The sequence below is a fragment of the Biomphalaria glabrata genome, chromosome 17 (assembly GCF_947242115.1).
Source record: "Biomphalaria glabrata chromosome 17, xgBioGlab47.1, whole genome shotgun sequence".
Classification (NCBI taxonomy): Eukaryota; Metazoa; Mollusca; class Gastropoda; family Planorbidae; genus Biomphalaria; species Biomphalaria glabrata.
This window is the reverse complement of record NC_074727.1, coordinates 15,046,101-15,069,645: the sequence shown is the minus strand read 5'-3', so window position 1 is coordinate 15,069,645 and position 23,545 is coordinate 15,046,101. Positions and strand designations below refer to the sequence as shown.

At 32.5% G+C, this 23,545-nt stretch overlaps 1 protein-coding gene and 1 long non-coding RNA gene across 4 annotated transcripts in view; both read left to right on the top strand.

Moving 5' to 3' along the window:
• Window positions 1-1,131: 1,131 nt before the first annotated feature.
• Window positions 1,132-23,545, top strand: part of LOC106059160 (sphingomyelin phosphodiesterase-like) — a 33,454-nt gene continuing 11,040 nt past the window's right edge. Inside the window, exons 1-9 of one of the 3 annotated variants that reach the window (XM_056016355.1) lie at window positions 1,132-1,188; window positions 7,489-7,998; window positions 9,251-9,415; window positions 13,784-13,907; window positions 15,235-15,335; window positions 15,758-15,927; window positions 21,877-21,987; window positions 22,207-22,287; window positions 23,175-23,345. In XM_056016355.1, the coding sequence (XP_055872330.1) occupies window positions 7,522-7,998; window positions 9,251-9,415; window positions 13,784-13,907; window positions 15,235-15,335; window positions 15,758-15,927; window positions 21,877-21,987; window positions 22,207-22,287; window positions 23,175-23,345 (1,400 nt within the window). In that variant the 5' untranslated portion in view covers window positions 1,132-1,188; window positions 7,489-7,521. Of the gene's footprint in view, window positions 1,189-6,351; window positions 6,530-6,561; window positions 6,695-7,488; window positions 7,999-9,250; window positions 9,416-13,783; window positions 13,908-15,234; window positions 15,336-15,757; window positions 15,928-21,876; window positions 21,988-22,206; window positions 22,288-23,174; window positions 23,346-23,545 lie in introns of those variants that run through there. The other 2 variants (XM_056016353.1, XM_056016356.1) reach the window with 2 other exon arrangements.
• Window positions 17,996-19,030, top strand: LOC129923768 (uncharacterized). The gene is made up of 2 exons (XR_008775727.1): window positions 17,996-18,211; window positions 18,892-19,030. It is a non-coding gene; the product is annotated as an uncharacterized LOC129923768 (long non-coding RNA).

Genomic DNA, 23,545 nt, shown 5'->3' with positions numbered 1-23,545 from the left:
GGGAACCTCCGCCATTTTCCTATGTTGTACCAAGCTAACCGTGGAGGGCTCGCCATTAGTGTAACGGCTTCTTGAGGAGCGGCGCATGGATTATCGACAGGACCGTGAGGGCTCTCTTTCAACCCCGCTCCGTGCAATGGGTGGGCTCTCGCCAACCCGTGATCACCCCTACGGGGTTTTTGTTTTGCTACTCGTTTAGCCTAACCACTTCCTCTAATGGTCGTTTCCACACTAGCGCCACGATGAGGCAGAGTAGCTCGCTCGCGCCCTTGGCATTCCTAGGAAGATTCTCGTTGCTTGTTAGAGGGCGGTACTGCTGCAGACCTGGCCACATCACCAGAAAATTCCTCGGTGTAATTAACTGTATAGAATTTAGCCCTTGTTATATAAAGGGAGAGTGATCCTTAAAGGATTACGGGCACGACATGGCCTAAATTGTGCCTAAACTCAAAACTCAAACTCCTCGATGTAAACTGTTAAAGGGACTACGATGGATTTTCGATCATATATCCTTTTAACGAAACTCGATCCTGGTAGTGCCAGAGAATGAATAGGCCTACTCGTTCTTTTCTAACATAATAATAATAATGATTAAAAATAATAATAAATAATGATTAAAAATAATGATAAATAATGATTAAAAATAATAATAAATAATGTTAAATAAATGATTAAAAATAGTAATAAATAATGTTAAATAAATGATTAAAAATAATAATAAATAATGACTAAAAATAATAATAAATAATCATTAAAAATAATAATAAATATTGATTAAAATAGTTATAAATAATTAATAATAATAAATAATTAATAATAATAAATAATTAATAATAATAAATAATTAATAATAATAATTAATAAATAAATAATAATAGGTAATAATAATAATTAATTAATATAAGCTACATGAGAACCTTGCTACAGCCACAGTTGTCCACTTTTGCAGAAGTGCAATTTTATTTTTCTTGTGTATTGGAGAGATCTACTCCCCCAGATGGGTATCACCTTGTGCGACCCGGACCCGCACCCCCATTGTGACCCCACTGAATATAACGATGATGAAAGGCTCTGGGAAAAGATAAATAGCACTGAACTATACAAAACATTGACTACACTATCATTTTTATACTAAAGTCATGTGACACAACATCGGTTACCGAAGGATTAAACCTTATTTATGAGAAGGTGCGATATTGTATTGACAGTATTGTGATAGATCTAAATCTAGAATCTAATTATTATAGTCTAGTGTATAAAAATTAAAAGATTAAGTTTAACGTAGTCTAAGTCTATTCTAAGACGTCTAACTTAGTCTACAAAATTAGTAAGAGAACATCCCCGTTTCAGGCGTTTGGGCTTAGGTTAGGGCTTGGGGTGTTTCACTCACTTTTTTTGTCATGACTCATGACCTGTTTGCGCTTTCCATTTATACATTTTTATTGAAATGTATTCCATAACATCATTTTTTTCATACATGGGCGTAGCCAGGATTTTTTTTTGGGAAGGGGGGAAAAAAATATATTTGTTTATGTGTGTGTGTGTACATCATCCTTATTACATTCTGACCCTTCATTCTAAGTTCGGAAGACGTTTATTGTGCCCTTGTCGCCCTTGAATAGGTTCTTCCTGGAGTTAGTGGAAGAATTGTAGATTCCCTGCCATTGCCAGCAAGGGGATCTGGGGGAGCGCTAGGAGCTTCCCCATTGCGGGGCAGAGCCTCGCCGCCAAGCACTATTTCTGGTATTCAAAGCCAACAAAATGCATATTCTGAGGTATCTACAGTGCATTTCCCTGCTATTAAAAAAGTTTTATTTCAAAAACATAATGTGTTATTCTTACTGACTTAGACCCTCCCGCGCCGTTTGGCGCATTTGCCTTCAAGCTGCTTCCATAAAAATCTGTCACTGGTAATGTCTGAAGCCTCTTCCCTCCTGCTCTGAGGACCTCCATGAATGTGTGGCGCCAAGTTGTACGAGGATGTCATCACAACTCTTCTTATGCGTAATTCATTTTGTCGGAGAACATGCCCAGCAAAGCTCATGCGACGCTCTATCACAATCTTACTAAGGGGTCGACTCCCACTTCAGCATAGGATTTCCTTGATTTAGACCTGGACTCTATAACTGACTCCTAAAATCTCTTAGCCATCTTTATTGAGCCACATTTAGTGTTTTTCAATTTCGACAGATGACTATTCACTGCACTTTATTAATGGAGCCCTGCCACTGGTAGAAATGTGTAACCTATCTTGAATACGCTCTTGGAATTAAGTGACTGTAGTTTGCTTTAGATTTTATATCGAAAAGGGAAGTTTTATCGTCAAAATCATCTGTTGGGGTTTTTAAAACTAAAATATCTATGGAGTTGTTGTTGTTTTTTTAATTCAAACCCCATTTAGCTACGGTAATAGAATTTAGTAACTGTAGTTTGCTTCTAACTCCACTGGAGGGGTGTTTAAACTCAAAACCCCTTTGACTACACTCATAACATTTTGAGTGTATAATTTGCTTTGTTTTTATTATTAAAGAGGTATTTTTTAGTGTCAAACCCTGCTGAAGTGGGTTTTAAACTCAAAACTGAGTCATAACCCATTTAGCTAGGCTCATAACATTTTGAGTGTGTAATTAGCTTTTTTTATATTGAAAAGGTTTTTTTTTAGTTTCATACCCTACTGAAGGGGGGGGGGGGGGGTAAACTCAAAATCCCTTTGGCTATGCTCATGGAATTTTGAGTGTGTAATTTGCTTTTTTTTTATATTGAAGAAGGGGTTTATCGTAAATTTTGGATGGGGTTTTAAAATCAAAATCTTCCTTAACTGTGCTCTTGGAATTTGGGGATTGTCATTTGCATTTTTTTCTTTTATAGAAGAGGGGGAATTAACTGCAGAAACCCCTGGTAGGGGGTTTTAAACTCGACCCCACCCCTGGTAGGGGGTTTTAAACTCAAAACCCCCTTGGTTGTGCTGGGGCAAGTGATGGTTTAGTATTAAAATCTCACCTAAAATAAACAAAATCAAAGCCCATGTTCCATAATAATCATATTATCATTAAGACTTATGATATTACATTTAATAATAATAATTTATTTAGAATCTGTTTGCTTAATAGTCCATGTCAGGTATGTCATTGCAACAATTAGCCTATGGCTATGTTACAATAACAATTCATTCTATGATTCTGTAATTGAGGAAATGTCCTGCAAACTTCACGCTTATTTACAACCTTATTAAATGGTCATGTCCCTGTTTGGCGTAGATCTCTATATCTAGAGCCAGTAGAGGTCTAGTATTTCTTTGTTTGTGGATCGGTCTCTGTAACTGACTCCAAAAATCTGTATTAAATAGCCATTGTTGCTGAGGCACATTTAGCCTTTTCTCAAATTTCAGCTGATGACCTCCATACGTCTCTAGCATAGGTAGTGATGGGCAAAAGTTAGCTAAAAAGTTAGAAACTTTTAGTTTAAAACTAAAAAAAAAAATAATTAAGGCCATTGTTTAACTCGAAAAAAAAAGATTAGTTAAAATCGTAGTTTAAATAATTTTTTTTTAGTTACTAACTAAAAGTTTAATTAAAATTTGTACAACTTTTCAACATGTGGTCAGGGTTTTAAACACACATCCCTGTTTTCTGGTCATGTGATATCAATAACTTTGATTATCAAAAAAAAAGATGCAGTCTACAACTATTTAGTCAATTTTAGTCAGTCTACATTTGAAAAGGGTAAAGTAATTAAGATACTGGTAGAAGTTATGGGAGTAAATATTTGCAACTGAAAGTAGCAGTATTATAAAATGTAAACATTTTTTGATAAAAGCTTCTATAGATGCAATATTATAAATGGGGTTGTTCTGAATTTTTTTTGTGAGCCACATAGAGGTGTTTAATTTCTGTTTCTAGTGGGAATCTGATTAGTGAGTTAGGTCAATATTTACTGGTTTTAATCAATACATTTGCGTCAAACAATAATTTTTTAACTGCAGGAACATCAAGTACACCCTTTTTATAGTCTTAAGACTTATTATTGAGATCCAAGTCTAAATCGACAGCTAGGCCTAAATAGATCTAAAAGCATTAGTATAATCAACTCTAGAAAAAAAAATCTTAATCCACACCCTCTCTGACCATAAAGTAAATAGATTGTGTCCAACTCACTTTAACAACCTGGTCAGCTAGACATACACATGTAGCCTAGTGTACTGTATGTGTGTATTCAATGATACTACAAGACTACCTTGCATTTTTTTCATTATGCGTTATGCAATAGTGTTTAGTTTGCATAATGTGGAGTTGTCAGACAAGAAAATAACACAATGGCATGGCTAGTCAAGCATGTTCATAGATATATCTTTACACTAAAATAGTTACACACTGTTTCCGACTGATTTTAACAACCTGACCAGATAGACGTACACGTGTAGGCCTATATAGTGTACTGAGTGTGCAGTCCATAATGACAAGACCACCCTGTTTTTTTTCCCTTGCGCGTTTAACAGTTATGCAATAGTGTTAGTTGTATTTCTAGTGGTCAGACAAGAAAATAGCACATCGGCATGGTTAGTCAAGCATCTATTTTACACTATAAAATAGTTATACAGGTCAAATGTTTCTTAAAACTCCAACGATTTTGTTTCTATTTCTTTGGTTACTAGATCTATATTTGAAATTCTAAATCTATGTTATTTAATGAGATTTTAAACTTTACCGGTATAAGTAAGATTTTCCCTTTTATAATATGTTAATATAATTTTTAAGAAACAGTAGCATTCTTTTCGAAAGGTTTTTATTCAAGTCAAAAATACAAGCACAGATGTTTATTTAGACATATTTTTATTTTATTTTATTGTGCATTAACATTTATGTAAGAAACATATTCCTTATTACTGATTTTATTTTGGATAAATATTTCTACAATGCTAAAAGAATAAGATCGAACCGTAGGTATACAGTCAAATGATTATAAATATCGATCTATATAGGTCTAGTTCAAACCCTCCCCCCCCCCCCCCCCCAATAAAAAAAAAAGTTATGATAAGTATAATTAATTTCCTTTAGTTTAGTTTAACTATATAAAATTTGAAATTCATGATAAACTTTTAGTTTAACTACTTTATTTTAGTTGAAACTAGTTTTAGTTTAACTTTTAAACTTTTAAAAGTTAGTTTAGTTTCCATCACAAAGCATCAGGGTATAGTCGTTGGGATGGAGAATGTGTTAAATATATGGATTTTCGTCTCAAGTCCTTGTCCAAATAGGCCGCAGCCTTTGGAACATGGTCACTTCCTTTCCTAATTGGCACGCTACCCATGATGTCAGGGGGGATTTTAAAAGACTTGGTGTTAGTGTGAAATAAATGAATAATTTGCTGCTATAGGATATAACTATTAATACAATTAATGTTTAAAATGTATGAATGGGATGGTATTGGTGATATGAATAATTATTAGATATATTGGTGTATCATTCAATAAATACTGATGATATCAACAACAACTGTAATGAACCTGTCCACACCTTGTGATTTCAAGAGCCATTTACCGTGCTAGCAAATTCACTCTCCACTTTATAGTGTCAGTCACTGACCCACAAACTGATCAGATCGTTGAAAAGGCAACTAAAATGGTACAACACTATAACCCCACATAGTTCCCTTGTTGAAAATAAAGAACTTACCCACTCTTGCACTAACTTAATAGAACTGACATCATTACAAAGCAGACTTAATTTTCTCTGTATGCCTTTTTTTTAATTCTGAGGTTTGGGAAATTTTTTTTTTCTTGCTATTTAACAATTGCTGATTTTGGCAAAAGTTACATCTTTGAAATTTGAAGAGAATTTTTATTTTATTTTACTGACTTTTTATAGAAACTTTTTATCATTAAAATAAACTTCAGAAAAGTTCGTAACAATTTCCATTTAAAAACATTTCTTATAACATATGCTTTAATGAACAAAACTGAACAAACAGAAGTGGCTGATTTTAGTCTGGGTTTAAATAGGGAACCAATAGTCTTCGTACAAGTGCTTAGTCTAACTATAATTTAATTGATGGTAAACTATTTAGACTAAAAACTCAAATATATGTCTATATGTTATACAACTCATTTATCTTGAAGTACCCTATATTGAAGAGATAATTTTAAAAAATATCAAACTAGGCATTTGGGTTTGTTAAAGAACTTATTTTTCAAATTTAATAAAACTTAATGGGTTTTATGAGTTATCTTTAGAGTGTTTGTACAGTATGTTAGTGCTTAACTCATCTATGTAGAAAACTTGTTCTGACTGAGATATCATCCACTTCAAGGCTACTTATAATTATTATTTATCTTTTATCTATGCAATTGCTGACAATTTATGAGTGTTACATGACTGTTTTCATACTGATAATGTAAGCTGTCACTTTTCGGAATGAAAGACAATGTCAGAATCTATTTTTAAACCTAACATCATGAGGAAGCTATCTATAGATCGGTAATGTAGGGATAAACTTAGTACGTTATAAAAGTACCTAAAGTTACAACTTCATGGTGAGTCTTATCTTAACAAAATAAATCTTGTAACTTTTCCTTGGCATGTGTGTTTGTTTAGACTACTTGTTAGAATAGAGTTAGAAATTGCATTGTATCTTTAACTGTTTTGATAGCTAGCACCAGGAACATACCTCCACTCTAGTGGGAGAATTGAAAAGAAAAGTTGTTTTTTTTTTAAATATCCCCTCTCCCCATTTTTTTTTTTAATTTGTTTATTAATTAGATTTGTTTTTAAATTTTAACTGAGTTATGATTGTTAACACAATGTAATATATATCACCTGCAGCTATATTTGAGTGTTTCATTTGTTGTATGTTAATATATTTTTTAAAAATTTACAAACATTTTTTTCCAACTCTAGAAATAAAAGTATTTTTGTTAAATATGTAGTGTTAATCCATCCATCCCTGGCCTGCTTTAGCACATTTCTCCATTCTGATCTATCCTTTATGTCTCCATGCCCAGGCTCATACCTGTTGGAGATCTGCCTCTACATCATCAAGCCTGCATTTGGGGCACCTGCCTTTTTGGTTTTTGCCAATGAACAATCTTAGCTCCTCTGTTCTCTGGCATTCTTTTGAGGTGGGCTGCCCAATGTAATTGTTCTTTTTAATTTCCATTACTATGGAGGGGTCTTTGTAAAGTTGGTATATTTCTGGGTTAGTGTGAGTCCTCCATTCAGTTTCATCAAGTATGGCAGCATATATTTTCTTAGAATTTTCCTTTCCCAAGTAAATATCAGATTTTCTGTTGTTTTTGTCAGCATCCAGCTTTCACTTGCATACATAGCTAATGTAGTGTTAATAAATACCTTATATTGTAGAAAATGTGTTCTCATATGTCAGTTGTTAAAAAGTATGTAACACAAATGATACAGGTTTTTCTTTATTTCTACACTCATAATACATTTTTGTGTGAAAGTAATAAGTTGGGGTTATTTTTTTTTTTCATTTCAGATTTGAAAAAAAAAAAAAATCAGCCTATTTCTAATGTTCAACTTCAATGATTTCATGATGGAGAGGTCAATTCTAATTCCATTGACTTGCTTAGGCTGTTTCTGGTGTGTTATATCCGCTGTGCCAGTGGTGTACGCACCAAACAGATTAACATTCCTGGAAGAGCATCATTCCATTAACCCCATCCACTATACGCAAGAGCTCAGAGAGGGAGACAAATCACTCCAAGACAAAGACCACTATCTGTACAGCAGTACAAACAAGCAGACAATTATTTTGTATGAAAAAAGCTTACTCATGTTTTTGCGTAAATTATTCAGTTATGGTCAAGGGACTTTGAAAGCCAGTTGGATTACATGTCACTTTTGTGAACTTGTGGCTTCACAGATTCACAATATGATAGCAAATAATGCATCATGGGATGACATTAAATTGGTTGTTGGAGAATCCTGCAAGCTCTTAAAACAAGAGACACCTAGAGTGTGTGATGGGCTTGTGGAAGAATTTGCTGTGAGTTTTACTTATTTTTTATAAAGCTTATATCAACTCATAAAATCTTGGATGAAAGCTGAAAATTTGCACAATTATTTCTTGTATCTGATAAAACAAGAAATCAATTTTAAAAATTTAACCAATTAGTTAATTAACTATTGGTAATTAATTATTTTGTTTGGCATTGAACATAGGAAACAAATTGTACTTGACAGATGTAGTGGTATAAATTGAATGAGTCCCTTGAGGAGGCTTGAGACCTGAATATGAATTCTAGTCATACATCTTTTTTTTTTAAATGCATTTAAAAAAACTGTTGTGGTAACATTCACCTTTATACCCTCGTCTCTTCCCCCTTTACCTAACTGGTCCAGACAGTGAGAGGATCATAGTGCATTGAGAAACTTAAAAGCTTGAAATTGCACTAAACAAAAACAATTAGTAAAATTACTAGTAAAAATATTTTTTAATCACATAATTTTATTAACGTTAGTCTAGATCTGTTACAAATGTAATGACATGACTGATCCAAACTAATTGATACAATTACACTAAATATTATTTGTTGTTTTTTAAGTATTTTGTATGTTTTTCTTGTTTGCTGTAGGTCTTTGCGGAACCACTTGTCTTGTTGACCACTCTATCTATTGATCACGATCCTCTGTTTTTCGAAGAGTCATGCATGGAGTGTGAACTGTCCCCATTAAGTCAGAGTTTCTCTTCCATCTATTGTTTCCAACTTTTCTTCTACCTACTTATCAGACTGACGGTCTTAGCTGGCTTGGATGATTTTTCAATGCTGTCATGATATGATAGCTCGCATTGTTTTATCAAATATGATGTAGTTATTATTTAGGCACCTTGACTTTAGGTCCTGTCACATACTTTATCACTGGAGATGCAATCCATACAAGCATGAATAAAGTCTTTTGTAGCTTCTCATCTCCCATAGCTCCTTTTTTTCTGTTCAGCTCTGCTCTTAATGTTTAGGCATGATTAGCTTGCATGAAGGATGATTGCTTATAACAAATCTATTTATCATTATAGTTGATTTGTTTAAAAAATACTTTGTTCAATTTTTATTAGTTGAATGTTTTTCTTGGTTGCTTCAATAACCTGATTGATGGATTTCTGAAATCAAATATGGCGCAGGTCATTGATACACGTCTTTCCTTGTTTTTTTGTTGTCGCTTTAAAAAAAAATCATTTTATTAATATAATGATTATGATTTCCTAAGTTGTAATTACAAGGATTCTGTATTAATCACAGCCTGAAGTTCTGACTGTGTTAGCCAATACAAACTTCAGCTCAGAAGAACTGTGCAGCTTTCTGCTGGGTCCAGAGTGTGCAGGCCCGGATGTCCCCACTTACCATTGGAATGTGACATTTCCCCCAGTGCCACAGCCTCCCCCTGTGTACCCTACACCACCTAAGGTAAGGACACTTCGACTCTTAAGAACTCACTTCCCCCTTAGTGTAAGTACACTGAGTGTAAGGAAATGCTGACTGTAAGGTGAAACTGAATGTAAGAAGATGACTTAAGAAGATTATGTCTGTAAGAACACACTGATTGTAAGCACACACTGACTGTGGCTATATCCGAGGAAATCATATTGACATAAATATTAATCTAAGTTAACAATATCTGTTCCTCACTTGTGCAGCACACAGAACTTAATCTGGTATACAGATGTGGGGGAAAATGAACTTGACCTAAATATTGTCTGGGTTTAGTAAAAAAAATTTTTGTTTTCTTTTGAGTTCTTTTTCTTATGTCTTTTTCCAAAGGTTAATTGAATTTTATTCTTAAATTGACATGCTATCTTTGCTTTAAGTTTTAATCTTAGGTTATCTAAATCTTATATAATACAGACGTTACTTTAAAAAAGAAGATGATTACGTCCTACACGTCATGCATTTAGTCATGCATATTAACCAATGACTTAAATTCTGCCAAGTCACTGGTTTTCCTGGCTAGCTCAGGCAACCCATTCCATGCTCTAATAGCACTAGGGAAGAAGGAGTATTTGTACAAATTTGTCCTAGCATATGGGATGAGGAATGTGCCTTTATCTTTGTCTTTCTGAGTATTTTATTAAATTTTGTATTTGAAAATTATGGTTCAGTGTTTTATGTATAATTGCTACTTTACTTTTGAGTCTTCTGTCCTGAAGGCTTTCTAAATTTAGTGATTTTACTAAGGGTGCTACTCTAGTCAAATGTGAATATTCGTTTGTTATGAATCTCACTGCTCTATTTTGTGTCTGTTCCAGTTTCTTAATGTTTTCTTGAGCTGAGGGGTCCCAAACAGAAGATGCATATTCTATTATTGGCCTAACCAACGTTAAATAACATTTTAGTTTTATGTTCTTATTTGATTTATAGAAATTTCTTTTAATAAATCCTAATGCTTTGTTTGATTTTTTTGTAGTTTCATCAATATGTGGATTCCATGACAGTTTTTCATTTATTATAACACCTAGGTATTTTGCGTTTTTAGTCTGTGTTACTGGTTTGCCATGAATAAGATAAGTGGAATTAATTTGTTTTAGTTTTTTTGTTACTCTTAACAACTGACATTTTTCTGGGTGGAAAGACATGCTCCAATTTGATTCCCATTTCTGTAATTCATCTTATTCTCTTTGTAAAATATCTGTGTCTTGTGTTGTTTTTATTGTTCTATATATTATGCAATCGTCTGCAAATAATCTGACTTTTGTTCCTTAAGTAATGCAATTTGGTAAATCATTTATGTAAATTAAAAATAGTAGTGGACCCAAGACTGTTCCTTGAGGTACACCTGAGTTTACTGTTATCGGTGTTGATTTAGAGCCATTTATTATTACAGTTTGTTCTCTCCCTATCAGAAAGTCTTTAATCCACTGATGCAGTGGACCATTAATGCCGAAATATTTAATTTTTTAAGCAAACTATGGTGGTGAACTTTGTCAAAAGCCTTAGAAAAATCTAGTAAGATAGCATCTATTTGTTCACTATTATCTAAACCTTTTGAAAAATCATCAATTAGTCCTATTAGTTGTGTTTCACATGATCTATATTTCCTAAAGCCATGTTGGTATGGTGTGAGGACATTATGTTTGTCTAAGTGGTTTATAGAAATTTCTTTTAATAAACCCTAATGTTGTGTTTCACATGATCTATATTTCCTAAAGCCATGTTGGTATGGGGTGAGGACATTATGTTTGTCTAAATGGTTTATGATGTTGCTACATATTATGTGTTCTAGGATTTTACATGTGATGCTGGTAAGTGATACTGGTCTGTAGTTTCCTGGGTCAGATTTTTCTCCTTTTTTAAATAGGGGGGTGACATTAGCTTCTTTCCAGTCCTTTGGTACTCTGCCCTGGTTAACCGATTCCTAAAAGAGTATTTTGAACACTGGGGCTAGCTCATTGCTTAGTTCTTTGAGAAATCTAGCTGGAATACCATCAGGTCCAGACGCTTTATTTGGTTTGGTGTTGGATTCCATTTTCTTGTACTACTATATCTTCTATGTTGTCTACTTGGTTCAAATTAAGTAATATGTCTTTGTCTCCTGGGGCTGAGAATGCAGATGCAAAGTATTTGTTTAGGATGTTTGCTTTAGTTTCATTATCATTATGTATTATGTTATGTTCGTCTTTTAATGGTGCTATGCCTGTTGTTTCCATTTTCTTAGACTTAATGTATGACCATAGGTTTTTGTTGTTATCTTTAGATATTACATTGTTTATGTATTTGCTCTTCAGCTGTCTGCTTACTTTTTGGGTGTTTAATTTTTATGTACTTTTTATAAACTTTTTCTGCCTTAGTTTCTTTAAATTTTCTATATAAGTTTTCCTTCTGTTTACCAAGCTTCTTTAATCTATTATTAAACCAGCATTTATTTATTTTGTTTGATGTGTATTTAGTTGGTATATGATTTTCCATAATGCTTTTAAGATGGTTTTTAATGAAATTCCATAGGTCATCGACTGGTTGGTTAATGTCTTTTTCTAATAAGAATGTTTGTTGAAAGTTTAATGCAGCTTGGTGTAGTTGTGTTAGGTTACATTTATTCCAGAGTAAGATTTTTCTTTTGGGTTTTGTATTTGCTACTGCTTTTATCTGACTGTGTATTTTTATGATCTCATGGTCTGATAGACCAGGGATAATCCAGGTCTGTTGGTTAAGAAGAGATCTAAGGTGTTGTTTAATCTAGTTGGCTTTTTAATGATTTGATCTAAACTTAGATTGTGTAAAGTTTCTATGAAAAGCTCATTTATGTCCTTAAGGTTAAAATAAACAAAAATATTTATATAATTATAGTTTTTGTTTATTCAGCTAATTACTTAACACATTGCTGTTTAAGATTTTAAATCTCAACATTCTTTTTCAATAATGGGAAATAGCTAATATTAAAGAAGAAGTGATATTATCAAGTTACTGGCTATTGTTAGCTGAAAGAAATTATTGAAATCTTTATTTTAATCTTTTTATCAGGGTTGATGATTAAAAATGAAATATAATTTTTGTATTAATGACAAAAAATACAATAAAAAAATGATTACATACCTAGTGCTAGGAAGAATTTTTTTTTTTAAAGTGGGTCATTACAAAAAACTGTTGTGTAATGAATGTTTAAAGAGGTTATTCATTAGTCAGCAAAATATCTAACCATCTCTCCAGCAAATGTCAAGTACCTATTAAAGATAGTTGACTCAAGTATGATCTGATCTTCAGTATTAAAATACATCCCTTTTCCAGTATTACAACTCAATACTATGGTTGAAAAGCTATGCCCTAAAACATAGCCATCATTCATTAAGAAAGTTTACAATGACTTCATGACTTCACTTCTTGTACACTTATTAATTTCTTTTGTGTCACTTCTGATGTAATCCTTACTTTTGTGTCACTTCTGATGTAATCCTTACTTTTGTGTACACTTCTGATGTAATCATAACTTTTGTGTCACTTCTGATGTAATCATAACTTTTGTGTACACTTCTGATGTAATCATAACTTTTGTGTACACTTCTGATGTAATCCTTACTTTTGTGTCCACTTCTGATGTAATCCTTACTTTTGTGTACACTTCTGATGTAATCATAACTTTTGTGTGCACTTCTGATGTAATCCTTACTTTTGTGTCCACTTCTGTTGTAATCATCACTTTTGTGTACACTTCTGATGTAATCATAACTTTTGTGTCCACTTCTGATGTAATCCTTACTTTTGTGTCCACTTCTGATGTAATCCTTACTTTTGTGTCCACTTCTGATGTAATCCTTACTTTTGTGTCCCCTTATGATGTAATCCTTACTTTTGTGTGAACTTATGATGTTATCATTTCTTTTGTTTGCACTCCTGTGGTAATAATTACTTTTGTGTCCACTTCGGATGTAATTATTACTTTTGTGTGAACTTTTGATGTAATCATCACTTTTATGTGCACTCCTGATGTAATCATAACTTTTGTGTCACGTCTGATGTAATCCTTACTTTTGTGTCCACTTCTGATGTAATCCTTACTTTTATGTGCACTCCTTATGTAATCATTTCTTTTGTTTGCACTCCTGTGGTAATAATTACTTTTGTGTCCACTTCTGATGTAATTATTACTTTTGTGTGCACTTTTGAAGTAATCATTACTTTTGTGTGCACTTTTGAAGTAATCATTACTTTTGTGTGCACTTCTAATGGAACATTAAAAAGATGAACTTTGCATCCAAATTCTAATAACATCCATTGTAGCAGTGCCCAATAGTGTAGTAAACACAATTTTTGTTGTCTGTTAACTATAGTTTCATCTCATTCCAGCCTGGTTCCCCTAGGTTCAAGTTTCTCCATCTCACAGACATACACTTTGATGCTGAGTACAAGGAAGGTAGCACTGCCGACTGTAATGAGCCTCTGTGTTGTAGGGATGACAGCAACACTCAAGGTCAATCATTTGTTTCTGACCATAATCCCTCTTTGAATGTAGTGTCACCACTTAATATTTAAGTTATTTCTTAAATATGATATACTTTACAAGACATTCCTACCAGAAGAGTGATTTCTTAAGCACATTGTTTTAGCCACATTGTATACATGAAGTTTAGTTGCTCATTTTCCAGGGTTGATGAGACAGACTTGATCAGGATGAAACATTGAGAAAGCAAATTTGTCAATGTGAGGCATTGAAAATTAAGAGTTGAAGTATTCAAATAATCTGTATTATTATTATTGTCTCTCTAAACAACAGCACACTTGCAGATTCAAATAATAAATAATAAGGCTTGCCTTCCAGTGCAAAGATTAGTGAGAAGTGCAGTATTTCACGTGGCCAGGCAGTCCCAGCTACAACATACATATTTTGCCACATCCTGCACAGACATAGCTGGTGTTCAGTTTAGGTTCTCTTTTGCCATCTATGCCTGTCCTCAGCAATGGATTTTCTTTTGGTCTTGATTGTGTATCTCATGGCCTTTGTAATAAATTTCCAGCTGTCTCATTCGGAAGCTGTCTTCTATCAGGTGGTCTTTTCTATGTCAGTTAAAGCAAGTTGGGATCCTAGCTGGTCTTTGAAGTACTTCCTGGGGGCACCTCTGTTACACAGACCACCTTTATTTCACCAAAATTAGGTTGCCTTTGGCATGTGGCTGTCTCCCATACTGTCAAACTATAAGCAGTATCTCTATACTGTTCATACTGACATTTGCAAAGAAAAAGAGTAAAATACAAAATGTTGAAACAAATTTAACATCACAGTGATAAATACTGCATCTATATAAACTCTATTTAATACAATAGACTGATTTAAAATAGTTATGATATACTGATCTTTTAATGATTCAAATTACTGTCTTATTCACTCTTTCATAGTTTTTTAGAAAGATCTTTCAAAAACAATCATTCTTTACCATTTCTTTAAACATTCTTCCAAGTATTAGTTCATACTAGACAGTGTATTTGTTTTACACAACAGTTTGTAAAGTCTCAAATTGAAGATTCACTGGTCATTGAAATTTTTTTTTCAATTTTCTCCATCCAAATGTACACCTAGCCTAAGAAATTAAAAGCAGTAATTTTCTTTGTTTTAAAACTGAGATGTGGAAAGGTTATAGCTTTGAGGATTTTATGCTAACTTGCACTTGCTATTTAGCGTCTCCATGCTAAGAAAGGGGAAATGTTGTGCATTATGAAAACTAAATATGGAACTGTCAGAGACAAGATTGTAACTCCACAAAATGATAAAAATGATGATGATTTCATTTCTGCCATTACAGACTATAAGAAAGCTGGAAAGTTTGGTGACTACAGAAAGTGTGACATGCCCTTGTGGAGTCTGGAGAATATGTTTTCTGTATTAGCTGCACAATCAGATTCTGTAAGTTTTTTTGATAATAAGAACCATTTTGTTTAACAATAGGGCCGTTACTTTTTTTCCAGATTTTTGTTATTTGGAGTTATGTGAAATGATCTTTCAGTCCTGAACTCCAGTGAATGTAATCACTATTCTAATATTTCTTTGGAACCAAACCATGGAACATTAGCTGTCTGTCTTTCTTCCATCTGTGCCAGTTTAGTTAAGCATTATCTTAATACTGTTTTCGGAAACCCATAATATTCTTGTTTTGCATTGGTTTTTAAACATGGTATGAATGTATATTTTGTGTGCTATCATATAAACTGTTTGCTCTTATAATACATTGTTGCCTGTAATGGACAATTGTAAAACAAATTTCCTAACATATAATAAAGATTATTATTAGTATTATTATTATATTTAAAAAAAATATTCCTTTATAGTTTGACTACATCATATGGACAGGTGACCTACCACCTCACAATGTCTGGAATCAATCCAGAACTGACCAAGTGACCACCCTGAAGACCATCGTTGGCTTGTTCCATAAATATTTCCCAAACAAACCTGTTTTCCCAAGCCTTGGTAACCATGAGAGCTCTCCTGTGAACAGGTTAGTTTTCTTTCTACTTTCTACACTTTGTTCATTATTCTCAGTACATTGCATTAGGTTGCAATCCTCTCTCTCAGCATCTTCCCTGGAAACACCATTCACATATTTCTTTCAGGGTTCGTGCGGCCTCCTGATTTTTCAGGAGCTCCTGGAAATCTCCAGAAATTTCAAAATATACCAAAAAACTCCTGGGAATCTCCTGAAAATATAAAAAATCTCCTGAAAAATAGACAAAAATTCTCTTTTTGGGTGTCATTCATTATGAAAAGCGCCAATCTTACGGGCGATTATGAAGGGAAAAAAAACAGCATTGTCGGCTTTTATTTAATAAAAATTTAATAATATGGCGAATTCAAACCTAAAACGGAAGTTCTATTACTTTGTTTACTTTAATAGTCACTGGCATATATAGATTTATGTATTCTAAGTCTATCTCGATCTCTTAAAAAAAAATCAAAATTGATTTTCTTAAAACAAATCTAGATCTAGAATAGTCAATCTAGATCTAGAATTAGAATGGAATTGCTAGATCTATTTTATATAGATCTAGATCTATTTCTAGAATAATCTGAATAATCTAGTCTAGATGGAGATCTAAATTTAGAAAGAAAGACTTGAAGTTGATTATTGATTATTATTAAATTGATATTAAAATTTTGATTTAAAATTAACTAGATTAGATACTTCGATTTTCCGGTCGCGCGAGATTTTTTTTGGTTACCGGAACTGGTAGTATTCGTGCGGCAGTATTTAAGCCGATTACAATGGTAATTTCGTTCCAGTCTGGTTTTGTCTTCAAAATCAGACACAAAAGGATAATCAGAGCCCTTTGTTTGTTCAAGGATCGGATATCAGTTAATTCTTTGGATTTATATCAGTGCTCTTCTATCGTCTTCATGGAGTTCCAGCGTGTTGAGCATATGGGTAAGTTGACCATCCATAGTTTTTTTATTATTCTAATAAGCATAGTTATTTAAGTCATCCCAAGTACCTTAATATCTAATCTAACTATTTTTGTTCATATTATCGCAATAAGTGTGCCACTTTATTAGTAAAAACGGACCCACTGCATCAAGTATCTTGGCTAGAAAACGAAACCAGCCGCCATTACTAACCGGAAATGATAGATTCAATGGTTATCAATGGCTGCATAGCTTTTTTGTTAGATCGATTTTTTTTTAATCCATCACCAAGAACAGTTTTATTTAATCATCCATGGTTTTGAATGTTATTTTTTAAACTTTTAGAATGATTTTAACTTAGTTCAATTGTTATTTTTCGTTTTTAGTTAAATTTAAGTGATAGGACTTGCAATAGCTGGTAATATAATTGCGATAATTATAAAATAATTTATACAAAATTTTAAGTGAGAGTTACCATAGTAAACACTACTAAATTATAACTAAATATGTTATAAACAAGTTATAAACAAAATAAAACACAAATCAATTGAAATATCATTTTATTTCAATGAAAATAAATTTTCAGATATTTATCTATAGAATAGATCTACTATATTCTCTATAAGATTTAGGATAATTGTAGAAATTTATTTTAAAGTAAAGGCTTGGCTGGACTTGGACTTATGAAGTTGAGCCTTCAATTTTACATAAAATGTCTTTTATCCTTTTATAAACTAATCTTTAAACTGCATTTTATTAAAATTGTACATGTGTAATTTTGTTTGAAACATTTTTTTTCACAATTAATTTAAATAAAACTAACTTTTTTTTGTGACACTTTCCCCAGATAATGTGGGCGTGGCAGGCCTTGATGTGGATGTTGTCGGTGTTGATAGGATTGAGGATATGGCAGGTACCTTTATACCTGGCAGCATGAAGGACTTCAGGATATATGTATCGGACACTTATTGTGTTGATATTTCAACTGCTGCTGTTGGATTTGAACTGAAATTTGGCCACTTAGAATATCTTCTTCACAACAACACTGTTGTGAATGTGGTTGATGCTGTATTCAGTTTTTTTGCAAAAGTTGGCATTGCAACAACCAAGGCTACAGTTGACAATAAGGTTCGAAGGCATATGTCCGAAATGAAGAATTTTTCCAGGAAGATTACCCGCAGCTGGCACCTAGTTGCACCTTACCTGGATAAAATTTTTTCTATCGATGCTGCTGGTAAAAAGAGACCTGTCCAAGACAGCACTGAACGAACTAGTATGGTGAAGAAGTTGCGACATGAAGGTGATGTTGAGGCTACTGAAAGGCCAGGTAACACAGAACAACACTGTGCTTGTTGTTGCAGAAAAGCGGTTAGTCTTTTAAGGTAATAACTTTTACATTTTCTTTTGTAAATTCATTTTTATAGTTTCAAAACAATTCCTTTTTAGGTGTCTCAACCCTTTTGACATTTATTATATTTATTAACAGGGCTTTTTGGTAAGATGTTGACTGGACCGTGGATGACACTGATCTACAAAATGAAAGATGAAACATTTTAAAGATACCATTTATGCAGCTATTATATTTATTCTCTTGTTTTCTAGATCTCTCATGTGAAGGTCTGCATTGACAAACTAAAGCCACTAAAGGCCATTGTGGATTCTCCAGAGAATCTCCTTTCAATACTAAGTGATTGCTTTGGCCAGACTCTGGATACTGAAGATCTCGTTCTGAAAACCCTGAGAAATGTGACTGTTGATGAAGTATTTATCGAGATCACTAAAAAACTTGCTGAAGGTTTTTGTAAGGTGCTACAGAGACAGTACTTCAATTGATAATTTCCAACAACAAACAAATCCATTATGTGCTTACCCATCAAATAGTTAGATATATTTTATTTTAAGGGAACATGTTGCATATCTGGGATATTTATTTAATGTGAAAAATATAATTTCACAATACAGCTGATAATTGTGCTATGAACCATTTATATTAAGTCTTGATAATTTTACCTTTTCAGCAAGCCTACATTGGTATGCATTAAAAGTATTTATTCTATTTCAGCAAAACAGATAGGGTACACCCAAACAATGTTCATCTTCAGTCATGCATGATCCTCGCAAGCTTTGGATACTGACGTACATTTGCAAACGCACTCAGACTGATGACATCAAGAAATCTATATTTGTTATTTACATTATATGTAAATTTAAATACTCTTTTTTTTTTTTTAATTTTGTAAATCTTGTATAATTATCTCTAAAGTCTAGATTAAAATGTTACAGCTCTCAAAGTATGAAATAGAAATTTTTGGTTTTTATTTTTGTGTTGTTTTTCCAACATGTTATTCATCCAAAGTTTATTATAAGTATCAGCAAAAAGTTGTTCATTTCAGTTAAAAGCCTAAAAAGTAATTTACGGCTAAAAAAAAATTGCAACATTTTAAGTGTCAACATAATGACAACTTCTGTCTCAGATTATAATAAAATAAACAAATAACACATAATCATGCATGCATTCCTGTAGAAAACTTCAATAAATTTCTCAATTAGTTAAAAATTTATAACCAACATAAATTTTGGTTGTTATAACCATAAGTGTCAACATAATATTTTGTCGAAAAAAACTCAAACTTGTCATTCCACATTTATCAAAAATCAAATTTTCAAAAAAATTCTTATCTCAGTGTTAAAATAGAATAAACAAATAACACATAATCATGCATTTCTGTTCAAAATTTCATTTAAATATCTCAATTGGTTAAAGAGTTATGACCAACATAAATTTTGGTCGTTTTTTAATTGTCGTTCCACGTTAACAAAGAAAAATTTTTTTTCTTAAACGTCTTTCTCAGCGTTATAATAGAATAAATAAATAACACATATTCATGCATTTCTGTTGAAAATTTCATTTGCATATCTCTATTGGTTAAAAAGTTATAACCATTTAAGTGTCAACATTTGTTTTTTTTTTTGTCGTTTTCGAAATGTCGACCCACATTTAAGAAATTAAAAAAAAAAGTTTCAACTTCTATCTCAGAATTATAAAGAAGAAATAAATAACACATAAACATGCATTTCTGTTGAAAATTTCATTCAATTATCTCTATTGGTTTAAAAGTTATGACCATTTATGTGTGACTATGTATTCTGTTTCTGTCGTTTTTCAACACCTACCCCTACATCAAGGGCTTAACACAAAAAAGTGTTAATAGATATCCCAGATTTAAAATTGTCATAATTATCAGAACATAATTGCGCATTTCTATGGAAAATTTCATTATATTATCTTTAAGCGTTAAAAAGTTATAGCAGTTTAAATGTATAAGCTCCTCCTTTCGGTCACAATTTTTTGGGTATTTTAATAGGCTAATTCTCCGACACTAAAATGGTCATAACTTATGTTCTAATTAACCTAGAAGCATAAATGAGGTATCAATGAACTCCATTCAAAAAGATCTATCTAACTATACTAGTTTCATTTAGATTCATTAAAGTTGAATTTTTTATCAAAGTACCTAAACTAGATCTAATTAAGACTAGACCTAGATTTAGACCGTAAATCTAGATTAGATCTAGATCGATACTAGTAGAATTTCTAACTTATGAGTTAGACTTAGACTTTGGTCATCAAATGATTACAGACTTAGTCTTTAGATTGTTAGATCTAGATTATTATTAGATATAGATATACTATAATATAGGGTAATAGGTTCATTATAGAGACTTAATAGACAGTACTGTACTAGTGTCTCTAGATACAGTCTTAGACTTAGTCAAGTTAGTCTTTAAATTTAAGACTGTAACTGTTACACGACTCACAGTGTCACTAGCAGTGACTAGCTATACAGTTATAGTATCTATACTATATTCTATATATACTTAGTTTTAGTTACATAGTAAATTCAAAATCCCAGTCTTCACCGAGATTCGAACCCAGGACCCCAGGTTTTAAAGCCGAGCGCTTAACCACTAAGCCACCGCGACCCTAATTTATATTTTAGTTAGATAATATAGATCTAGATGTCTAGCTAAACTCTACCCCTGAGTATTCTCAACTCTATACATTGATATGAATTGATATTGAGTACTGCAAATAGGCTTATTGGTTTACCAGTACTTTTTTTCCTTAACCAATCAGTTACTTTTGAATTTGCTTATTTAAAAAAAAACAAAAAAACTTGTAATTTATACATATGTTGGTTTTTATATTTATTACTAAATATATAGTTCGCATCACGTTTTTTACGCTCCTGAAATCAAATATTTTCTCCTGGAAAACTCCTGAAATCCTAATCTCAGAATGGTAGGGGAACCCTGTAATCTTTGTAGGTATTCATGGGTCATCCCTGTTTCCTTTTACAGGTCACTAAGCAAAAAAATATATATATATAATGTATAACTGTAGTGTTGTTAATATATAATTGTTGTGTTGGTTTTAAAACTGTTATTAGTTATAACATTTTACATTTGAGACCTACCTGTTCTAAAAAAAATGAGGGTGAGGTTAATAATTTGCTGACCATAATTATCCTAAAATGAGTTTAAGGACTATCTTAAGTAAAAAAAAAAAAAAAAATTTGCTGTACAAAGACTTGAACCCAAGATGCAACAACCAATTGGTCAGTTTATTTCTGTATCCACTGGTTTAGCCAGTGTGCCAACCAATATCAGGTATCAATACCCCCAGAATTATTATCTCACCCTTGCCAAATTTTATCACCACTTGGCCACCATGTCCTCCCACCCCACCCCCCAATACCTGATAATCCTGATAGCAAACTGTTAATCATTGTGATTATCTTTTGTGTAATTAAATGCTTATTTTAGACTTTTGTTGTTGTTTTTTTTTTCATTTTTGATTCTTTATAAAAAGATTTGCACGCAAATATTTTTTTTTTACCTTAACAAAGAAAAGTTTGTTTGTTCATGGTCAATAGTTATTCAAATTTTCTACTGACCTTGTTTAACTGTTTTCATTTGAAACTTAATTAAACTGAAAGCTTATAGTTTATTTCAACTTTACAAATGATTGCTTGTTTTATTCTAGTTTTCCTCCACCCTATGTTACAAATAATGAGTCAATATCCTGGCTCTACGATGCTTTAGCTGATCAGTGGAAACAGTGGCTGCCCACAGGGGCGCTGGAGACTGTTAGATGGTATGTTACATTTTGAGGAAAAATAGAATACGAAGAAATGTTGTTTTTTTTTGTCAATTATTATCAGCTGCAGGTGTGGAATCACTTAAATGTCATAGTGTTAAGAGTTATTGCTCTAGCACTTTCTGGGATTCTGGGACTGCATTTAATTATACTGACTGTTACAAAAATATTTGTTTCTTTAATTTTCCCTTACAAGATTTACCTTATCTGTTTCAGGGGAGCCTATTATGTGACTTCAGCTTTTCCAGGTTTAAGAATCATTTCCCTCAACATGAACTATTGCAATAATCAAAATTGGTGAGTTGAACATTTAAGGGGAATATACTGCAAAATGTTACTTTTTTTTTTTATTGAAAAATAAAAACAGAGCAAGAATATTTTCCTAAAACATAACTTGGTCATTGTTATGGCCATATCATTAAAATTGTATAAGCAATTACTTTTAACATGGAGGTAGTAGTGGATAATATATATTTTGTTAAATGTAAAGTCTGTGAGGTGGAGGCCTAAAGTTTCTGTTGATTATATTGTAGGATGAATATATCAGCTACAGTAAAGTATTGAACTTATTGACTAACAATATCTTAAAAATGCAAAGAAACCAAAAGGACCAATTTAATGCATTCACCATGATTTTTTGAATTTTAATTGTCAGTGTCATGTTTAAAAGTCATTGTTCAAACAAATGTCTCAAGTTCGAGTCCCTGTAAAAGCTGAAAATTCTTATTTCTAGATCCAAGAACTGTGCCAAGTCCACACAGATCTAATGATACCAAACATCAATAGTGGAAAGTAAATATCATTGTGATGGCCATATGACACCCTAGTTAATTCCTTGTTAGCCATTATTTACAGAAGCATATGAGCTTAACATACACTACTAGGTTTCAAAGTAAGGTAGTAAGGGTTTCAACTTTTCAAAATTAAAGCTGAAAGTAAAATTTAACCAACCATTTTTACAATAGCCCCATGAGAATGTATTAATATCTAAATTGTGATTTAACCAACCATTTTTACAATAGCCCTATGAGAATGTATTCATATCTAAATTGTGATTGTCTGTACTGATATTATTTTGTATCATCACTGCCTGGCAAGATGTATTTTCCACTGCCTCTGTGTTTTTTTCTAACTTAAATGTAGTGACTTCACCCTATGTCTGATTCTGCTATCTTTTATCTCAGGTGGATGCTTCTCAACTCCACTGACCCAGCTGACGAGCTCCAGTGGTTAATATCTGTACTCCAAGCTGCAGAGAATGATGGAGTCAAAGTGCACATTTTGGGTCACATCCCTCCAGGAATTGATGACTGCCTCAAGATCTGGAGTTGGAACTACTATAACATCATCAGCAGGTTGGGGGATTTTCTCCAGTTCTTTGGTCCACTCATTTTGTTTTACCATTTTCACAACAAAAATTAATGTATTTGTTTATTATTTGAGTGGGTAAACCTAATATATCAGCTGGGTTTCTTTGGGTTGGTTGGATTCCAAATTATCCTGATTATAAATCGTTCTTTTATTTTTATTAAATGGTTTATTTTATTGCTTTTTT